The sequence below is a fragment of the Atta colombica genome, unplaced genomic scaffold (genome assembly GCF_001594045.1).
Source record: "Atta colombica isolate Treedump-2 unplaced genomic scaffold, Acol1.0 scaffold1, whole genome shotgun sequence".
NCBI lineage: Eukaryota > Metazoa > Arthropoda > Insecta > Hymenoptera > Formicidae > Atta > Atta colombica.
Window position 1 is genome coordinate 4,335,955 of NW_017259183.1, and position 9,722 is coordinate 4,345,676.

Sequence of the window (9,722 nt, forward strand, 5' to 3'; positions counted from 1 at the left end):
TGATTAGTGAAGCATTATTTTATAGATAACTATTTCAATTTCATAAGGGATGAATATAGGCGTAAAAGCATTCATTTGTATAATGTATGTATCGTCATTGATGAGCGCGCTGAAATATTAGCTCTGCGATTAGTTAACTTTAATTGCTATCAATTTGAATACTATTATATTCTCGACATATTAGGATTTTTGTCTTATTAAGTAAAAAATATATTATTAAAATTTTGGTTGCGAATTAAGAAACATGCTGTATAATATGGATCGATAAGATGGATGGATAAGAAAAGTTTTATAATAACTGACTTTGTTTTTACATTCGAATGATTTAAACAATTCATCTTCTAAAGGCGAATCCTTTACGACGGCTTTTGGTATCAACGAGTAACTGCGCTTGCCTTTTCAATGCGTTTCGAGACGGGACTTCGTCCTCGTCCTCCGACAGAGGAGCAGCCGGAGTCGCACAAGATGGAAACCTTGGAAACAATGGTCCACCGCTGTTAACACGCATTGTTCTGCCTTCTACTGAGGTTGTAGCGATCGACAATGTTTCTAACTGAAAGACGAAAGCGAATATTTATGGCCGATCGTGTCAATTTAGGGATTCCTTTGAATTTTCGCTCACATAAATCACGCATAATTTGCAAATTCGAGAGAACCTGTTCGCATGTAATATAATAGTAAAGGAATATTTAAAGAAAGTTGGAAATTTAAAAAGTTGGTTTAGAAAAATTATAAAATTTTTTGTAAAAGTAAATAATTTAGAATAAAAAATATACAGATATTAAATAATCCAACTAATTATATTCGTAAAATGTTCTTAAAATCTCAAAACAATATGAAAGAGTAGTCCAGAATATCCCGAAATATTTACTGATTGTATTATAAGAATAATATTCAAATAATCATTAAAAATTCCATTCACATTGTGTTGTTATATATTTAGATAATGTTGTAAATTTGACATATGTTCTATAAAATTATAATTTTTTCCAAAAATTTCAGAGGTTCAGAGGTTGAAATAATTTTTAAACAAAATTGTACTCCAAAAATACATTTTTAAAATTTTTACCTTTACCGATGGCTCATTGAACAAATGAAATGCTGCGCACTTTAGATTTGTTAATCTTTTTTCAAAGAGTTCTGAATTAATTCTAATCTAGTGCAATAAGTTAAAATGAAACAAACTATATCTATTTTACTAACTTATTACGTTAGTGTATAATGCAATTCAAAACTTGGAGTGGAAAAAGAACAGATTTTTTTATATTCTTTCCTGTATAGAATTTTTATTTATACCAGAGTTGGTAAAAAATTATGTTTCTTGTAAAAAGAACACTATTGTGTTTTTTTTTAAAATATATTAAACATATATTAAATACGTCTTGAATATGTTTCAAATATATAAAGATTATGCGTTTCGCGAGTTTTCTCCGTATCCAGATTCATTCTTGGAATGCCAACGTTTCGTGAACCTTGCAATCCTTCATCAGGACTTCATCAGGACGAGGAGCAATCTGATATAGTATCAAGCTGCTCCTCGCCCTGATGAAGTGGAATGCAAGATTCACGAAACGTTGGCATTCCAAGAATGAATCTGGACATGGAGAAAATCCGCGAAACGCATAATTTTTATATAGAAAGCATCCGTGGAAGCTTCAAGAATATGTTTCAAATAGTACTTTCAAAAACTTGTTTAAAACATTATTAAAATTTCTGATATTTATAGATTATTCTTATTTTAACTGATTTGAAGATCATCTTAAGCAAAGTCTTAGTCCAGATCTATAATTCCATTCGAATGCAAAGAGAATAATTGATTGTGATTCGTCCATTCCTTATGGCTTAAGGCTTAGAAAGGCTTTATTGTAAATCCGGGTTTAAAAATCTTAAGAACTTAAAATGTTAATTCGATATACTCTTCAATTGCGGAGTTTCCAATGTTTCCACCGATCCCTTTGAAAAAAGTGCTTTTGATCAGCCGTTTTATAATATTTCATCGATGATATAATTTGTATTGTAATATACATTGCCAGTAGTAAAAATCTATAGTATACATAACACGCATTACATATTTTCAGTATTTGTCAGTCCAATAATGGCATTCTTTCCAAAACATAAATAATGTTATATTTGATTTATCAATATAAGTCCATGCAGCTGTTGCATCCTTTGGAGACATTGAAAGATTATTTTCCACTTTTGGCTTTGTACATAGTAAAGTACGTAATAGACTTGCAATAAAAAAAACATCAAAATTAGTATCTATAATGAGAAGTTTAAATTCTAATAATTTAGTTTTTGCAAAATAAATTAAAAATAAATGTAAAATATAAGAAATTAGTTTTTAAATCAAGATTTTGATTTTTTTTATTTGAACAGAAACAATATTAAGAATATTACAAACAAAAACATAATTTATGTAATAAATAAAATGTAAATTTTACATATTTGTAATAATATTTATAAGGGATACTATATATATAAACAAAAATAGAGGAAAACCCCCTATTATGAAATAGGCGCCTAATATGAGATAGCAGCGTTTCTGTTAAACTAATAAACGCTATCTATTGATTCCATCATGAATTTATTATTTTTGGATTGAAAACTATTTAGTAGAAAATTCATTATTAGATCATGTCTGTAGTCATTGTAAAACAAGATTTTAGAATTTGAATGTCTTCAAGTTTTATTAAGATGTGCATTTAAATTTTGTTTATTATTTAATAAATAAATATTTGGCAATAAATTCTTCATGTAGTGATAGAGTAAGGTCGTACTAATAGAAAAATACGAGATATATTGAATTGTTTAATTACAGAAGTTAGATTTGATGATCGTAAAATCATAAGGCGTGGAAATCGTAATATGAGATACCCAGGGTATTCCTAATATGAAATAACCTACCCTGTCCTTATGTTATAATGAAAATTGTTGCTAAAGTATAAATGTTATTATACAATAATAAAAAAAACAATCGGAATGAACGTCAAGTGGCTATATCTGCGTGATGTTTGATTCCAATATTTCCAACTACCTGAAAACGAATCTGGATATAATCTATCGCATGCTCATTTTTCGCGCACGTTGGCTGTGTTTGTTTGTATTTTAGAAACATTAAATAAAGTTTTTTAATTGCAATACCGATATACTTTGCGTTTTATTATCGATTTCCTGGAGTATCTCACATTAGGAACACAATTTTTTGACTTTGCGATTTGCTCACTTTTTACATTTCTTTAACTTAAAAAAAAATGGAATTTGAATTAAATTTTATGTAATCTTAAACGTTATCTTAAAGCTTATTAAATTCCCTTCAAAATGATCTATTATTTTTTAAAATTCTGTCTATAGACTTTCTAGCATTTATTCCAAATGAACTCGGTATCTTATAATAGGAGCCTATCCTCTAAATATATAGATATTATTTACCTAAAATCTATGTTAAACATTTCCTTGAAAGATGTCTTATATATATTTTCAAAATGATAACAAAATTATTTAAAAAATTATAAATTATTCTAAATCATGTTTAAAAATCATACGACAAATTTGGTGATGATTTACTATCTGGATCATAAGTTATTTTAATAAACTGTACTCTAATAAAAATGTATGGAAATGTATTATAAAATAAATAACAAAAATCTCAATTCTTTAATATAAATATATAATGTAATCAAGATTATTTATGTATAGAGTTACGCGATGCATGAACTAGTTGCCTAGTAAATAAATAAAATATTTATTTGTTCTATATCTTTATAACTAATCTGTAAATCGCAATGAAATTTCGCATAAATTATTTTGAATATTTAGATAAATTATTTAAAACATTTAGATTTTTTATCATTTTTAAAATTTTAATTTTTAATAATAAAAAATAATAACAAATAAAATAAATAAATGACAAAAATGTGTTATTAGATAAAAATGTAATCTTGTTCACACAACTTTCATATGTATATAGTTTACTTGAAGTATAAGTATTAAATTTCCAAATTTAATTTTCTTTGTAGGGATTGTATGTGTGATACATCCTTTAAAAAACATGATTTAATTATTTGTTTTAAACACATTTAAAATTTATTTAAAACATATATATTTGTTTAAAACATATTTTAAGCATTTGTTTTAAATATAAATGTTTTGAACATAACAATCCTCATTTATCAATTAATCTTCTATTTTTATTGGCAGAGATATTGCTGAATGAGTGATATTTACATATAATACATATATTTGTGTACGTAATATTGTATGAATAAATTTGTTCATATAAATATTTCATTAATATTTGAACATACTGTAAACATTCTTTCCTATTCTGAAATATACGACACATTAAGAAATTGAAAATACTAAATTAAACTTTTTATAAAGTTAGCGTTAACTGAAAATATGTATTTTAAATTCTTGTGTCGTGTTCTCTATGTATTTAAATTCTTATTTTCGTTGTGTAAAGAAATATCTTTTAATTACATATATTTTACTACTTTTAAACTAAAGCAGTGATATAATAATAAATACCTATATATACCCATACATAGATCTTTAAAGGACGTTTTATGAGACGTTCTTAATGAAAACGAGTAGTACGTATTTACCGATAAAGAGCCGTGACGGAGATGCGTAAACTTGTAAATAAGAATCACACGGAAAAAAATATAAAAAGCGCAGCATTGTGCTAGTAAAGTGTGAATCTCCAAAATTGAGATCCAAGGTAAAAAATATAAAAATAATATTTTTGACAATTTTTTTAAGAATTAATTCAATTATTTCCGAAATTTCTGAAATTTCTAGGAATTAATATTATAGTTTTGCAAAATATGTATGAAACATTCTCTGAATAACAATGTACAAATGATGCATTTAACAATTATTTGAATATTGCTTTTACATTTTGTAAGTATTTCAGAACGTTCCGGATTATTCTCGAAATCTTATTTTATTATTTTAAGAACATTTTGTTATTTTAGAAACGAATGTTTTAGAAATATTCAGTTAGCTGCGACTTCAAACCGATGTGAACCTGGCGCTCAACTTTATCAAAAATAAAAATTAATACTGCAGGCCGTTTGTACTTCGTTTCTACTTGTTTATATAGTATCTCCGAACTCTTTGAGGTAAACGGAAGTAAGAGAGATACAAACGGGTACGAATGATTCTCTTTCGAATGCCGTTGGTCCCATTTCGATATCTTTAAAAATGACCGACTTATCCTCTTGATGCATTTATTGATGCAATTTTGAAATCGCTGTATCTCCAAATCCTTTGAGGTACAAACGAAAGTAAGAGGGATACAAACGGGTACAAACGAATCTCTTTCGAATGCCGTTGGTCCTATTTCGATATCTTTAAAATTGGCTAAGTTTGCTATATAGAAGTTGCGCAAAAACTGAAACGCGCTGTACCTCCGAACCCTTTGAGGTACAAACGAAAGTAAGAGGGGTATAAACGATTCTCTTTCGAATGGCATAAATGAAATTAAAAAATCTTAAAGTTGCGCGCTGGCCATTTTTTATTTTTCACTTTTTGTTTAACTGTTTGAGGTACAAACGAAATAATGATCGGTACAAACAAGTACAAACGAAGTACAAACGGCCTGCAGTATTAATTTTTATTTTTGATAAAGTTGAGCGCCAGGTTCACATCGGTCGACTTCAAGAACTCTTTTTTAGAGATAATTGAAACTAACCTTGTCTAGTAAGGCTTCATCCATTGTTTCAAGATATTTGTCGGATGCATTTAAAACGTCCATGCCATGTTTGACTTTATTACTTAATAATTCGATAACTGCTAAAGTATCGTCCATTTTAATATTCTCAAGGAGAGGAGTATCTGTAACATGCTATAAATGTTTTTGTAAATGTCGAAATATTATATTAATAAAATCAAAGAAAGAAAAAGATGTATCTCAAAGACCGTCTAAAGGGAGTAATATAGTAACTTGTAGGTATAGTAACTTGTAAGTCGTAATAATAAGAAATCAAACAATCGCAATTGAATGTGAAAAAAATAATCGATTATGATTGGTCAATTTCTTATAACTTACAGTTTACTACACAGTATTATTCCCATTCACTCTCATTGTAAAACAGCCTATGAAAGTATTAAAAAAGTTAAATGTTATAAGATATCTTGTAAAAAATTATTAAAGTTAACAGTTTTTTTATTTGTTAAAACTAGAATACTATCATCCAGTTTTTCTTAAATCTATCTTATTATAAAATCATTAACAAATAAATTTTTTAATAAACAAATCAACAGTTAATTTCAAACCATAATCAATAATCCAATAATAAATTCTATTTCTAACTATTCCTAAGAAACAATTTTCCTCTATTAAAAAAGAAGTATTTTAATTTTTCTGCAGTAAGGAAAATAAAATTTTTATATTTTATAAACACTTGAAAATTATCTTCTTTTACTATTTTTTAAAGTATTAATAATAATAGAGAAAACATTATCCAAAGTTTCAATAAATAAAAAGAAATTAGTTTTTTTAGTAATTTAAAAAAAATAACAAATAACTTTTTAATACAATATTGTATTTTTAAAGAATACCTAATTTTTGTTCAAACCAAATTTTTTTTTTGGTGGTCTTTAGTAATTACGATTTTGTTATATAAATTATACTAGTTTCCGTAATAAATCCATTTCTAAATAGAGAATTTTCATTATATAATTTTTACCAAAGGTAGCCTTGGTGTGAACATACTGAAAGAGTTGGCCGGACAATTTGTATCAGAAATTAACGAGTTTGAGATTCTACGTATATTTCCGATAGAATCAATACTGATTTTTTACGCGGTCGTCTTGTGTTACAAAAATGTTTATTCTCGATCGAACACCGAGGTGTTAATGCGGGCGCTGGTGATGTAGCTCGAGGTGAGAATTACAGAACATGACATATTCAGGAAAATCCATCAACGATACGAGATGAACAACACTAAGAATATCAAGCTTCCAGGAACAATAAATAGTTGAAGATGTTCACCGTAGCTGCATCTAAAGATGGTTTTACTAATTCAATTAGTCGTTTACACGGCACTTCCATTTCGACATTACGAAGCTTTATTCATCAAATATGTTCTCTTGTATGTGATAATTTGTAAGAACACGTTACATGCACACCGCTAAAAGAAAAGCGTTAATTAAGGTTCTTTACTTCGAAAATTGACTATACATTAATAAGTATTTCTTTTAATTTTTTTTATTCAGCTAATTATTGCGCAGCTTTTCAAATTTGATTTATTATTTCTCATTTTTATTTATTATATTCGTCTAGTACTAATAGTATTTTAAATTTAAATCTTAGAATAACCTAAAAAGTTATCAGGTCTTAATGTAATGCTATTTTTTTATCATAACTGAATACTTTTAAAATCATATATATTATCATAAAATTGGTTATGTCATTAATTATTAGAAATGCTATCTTATTTAAAGTGACTTATAGAAATTGTCTATTTTTTTCTGGTTTGAAAAACGGTCAGCGTGGGACCTTTCTAAGCACGGAATCTATCTTGAGTTGTCAGACTCCATCTAGATTCTGTCGTCCACGGACTTATAATTAATAACTCTCACCTGGAACTTCTCACACAGTTTATACAGTATACCAGTTACTTCGTTTAAGAGCTCGCGGATTCGTCGACTTGCATTCTCGGCTTTCTCCCTACGAGATCGCTGTTCATCGATTTGCAAGTTGAGTTTTGCCACTATTTCCGCGTTTCTGAAATGTTTAATGTAATATTACAAATTAATTAAAGCTATAGCGAATTTATAAACTTGTTATCAATTTTTTGCTTCCGAAAAAATTAACTGTTTTTCGTTTCTGAAAATTTCTACTTTGACATTATCCTGTCTCCTCAAATCTATATTTTAAGAGATCAGTTTGACATCATATTAGATGTGGGAAAAAGTTCGTGGCGTTTTTCCCGTTAGATGGCATTAAAAAAACGCCACGAACTTTTTCCCACACCTAATAATTTATGGAATCAGTTTAAAAGCCGATTTTTTAATATAAGTTTGAAACTTTGAAGTAAGCAATTATAATATCAAAAAAATAGATCTTGTAAGCTAAAGTAGATGATATAGATTATAAGTTTGATTCATTCATTGTCAGTTGTAATGATTTCTTTTTAATAAAATTAATTAAATTAATAATATATCCAATTAGCAAACATTTTATAAATTTGTTATTAATTTTTCTTTTCGAAAACTAACTGTTCGGCGCTCTTTGTTTCTGAAAATTTTCTCATCTCTATCTCGGCGTTAAGCTCCTGCCTCCTCTTTTCCAACACCATCTTCTCTTGTTCCGTGGCCGTTCGCATTTTCTGCAGACTCTCTTTGGTCGCCTTCTGACCCAGAAACCGGTTCAGAACTTCCTCGGACCTGGACACTCCGGTAGCGTTCTGAAGCTTGGTGAACGTCTCCTCCAATCGCGCCAGCTCGTCCTTGATCATGTCCTCTTGTACGCGACTTTTCCCACGTGTTTCGAAATCGTCCCGCGGACGGGTATGAAATATCATACGTTCCAATCGTTCCAATTCCATCCTTCGTTCCGCCACGCGCTGCCTGATTACATAGAAATGTCAAATGCCGAATTATATTCGTAATGTGCTAGTCATCAGAAAACATTTTGTGAGATAGTTATTAACTTTTAGGAGGTTTATCAAAACTGAAATCACAGAAAATGCGATTACAGTAGAAAGATGATTTTTTTTTTTTAATGTAAAGCTATTGTAAACCTGTATTCTTTGATAATAGAATCACGTTTTTTGCTGGAATTTGTCTCTTCTATCTCCTCTTTTACCAAAGTCTCTTGAGTGCTGTCTTTTAATTCTATAGCTTCTTCCTTCACTTCCTGCAATTAATCATAGTGTAAAATGAAATGTGCAACATCAAATTTCTGTTACTTTTCACATAAAGCCTTGCCTGTAAACGTTTGATTTCGTTTTCTTGTTGCCTTATGCCATCTTCTAAATTTTTCAAGGAGGAAGCGTAAAGTACTGATTTCTCTTTTAATTCAGAGCAAACAGAACGATATTTCATACGTGCAATATTTGCTTTAATTTGCATCATTCGGATATGCTCCAGCTGTACTTCCAAAGTTTCGATTTTCTGAGCAAGTTGAAAAGTGTATTTATAAAATCAGTGCTTTGAAGCACGTTGCGAATTTAAATCGTATTCATAGTTCGTTCTTTAATTAAGACTATCTTAACTGTAATCTTAAAATGGGCATGTGTCCACAAACCTAATAGCCGATTCAAAACGTCCTTACAACGATGTTAGTGAGTATTAGCGCGCTAACATGCTGCAGTTCACGTTACGCATTCTACAGAATTTTAGAGATTGCGATTTTATCGATAAAAATGCATTAGGAATACAATTTTATCTCAGCTAACGGTATATATTCCTGAAATATTTATGAAAGATTCTGAAAATCTCTCCCCAAAAAAATATTTCCAAGAATATTCCCGAATATTTCGGAATATTTACAGAGTCCTCTACCACTTTACATTTCTACCACTTAATTTTCGCAATAGTTAACAATTTTCGTAACAGATATCAATTATTAAAAATCATCGAATATTGGTTTTCAATAATAAAATTTTACTACTATTATCAACTTTATAAAAAACAACAAGAGACAAAAATTGCTTATTTTCTTTTCATAGAATTCTAAGAATTTTTTCAGTAATTTTTAGTACCATATT

At 28.5% G+C, this 9,722-nt stretch overlaps 2 protein-coding genes across 2 annotated transcripts; both read right to left on the reverse strand.

Annotated features, from left to right (window-relative positions):
- Positions 1-334: 334 nt before the first annotated feature.
- On the reverse strand, positions 335-5,815 carry LOC108694110. Its single transcript, XM_018203403.1, has 2 exons — positions 5,699-5,815; positions 335-553 (listed from the first exon to the last, which is right to left on the reverse strand). The coding sequence occupies exons 1-2, from the start codon at positions 5,813-5,815 to the stop codon at positions 335-337; spliced, it is 336 nt and encodes a 111-aa protein (XP_018058892.1).
- Positions 5,816-7,548: 1,733 nt separating this feature from the next.
- LOC108694099 (translation initiation factor IF-2-like) lies at positions 7,549-9,087 on the reverse strand. The gene is made up of 4 exons (XM_018203395.1): positions 8,941-9,087; positions 8,754-8,869; positions 8,230-8,580; positions 7,549-7,735 (listed from the first exon to the last, which is right to left on the reverse strand). Exons 1-4 carry the CDS (start codon positions 9,085-9,087, stop codon positions 7,549-7,551), a joined length of 801 nt encoding a protein of 266 aa, XP_018058884.1.
- Positions 9,088-9,722: the final 635 nt, after the last annotated feature.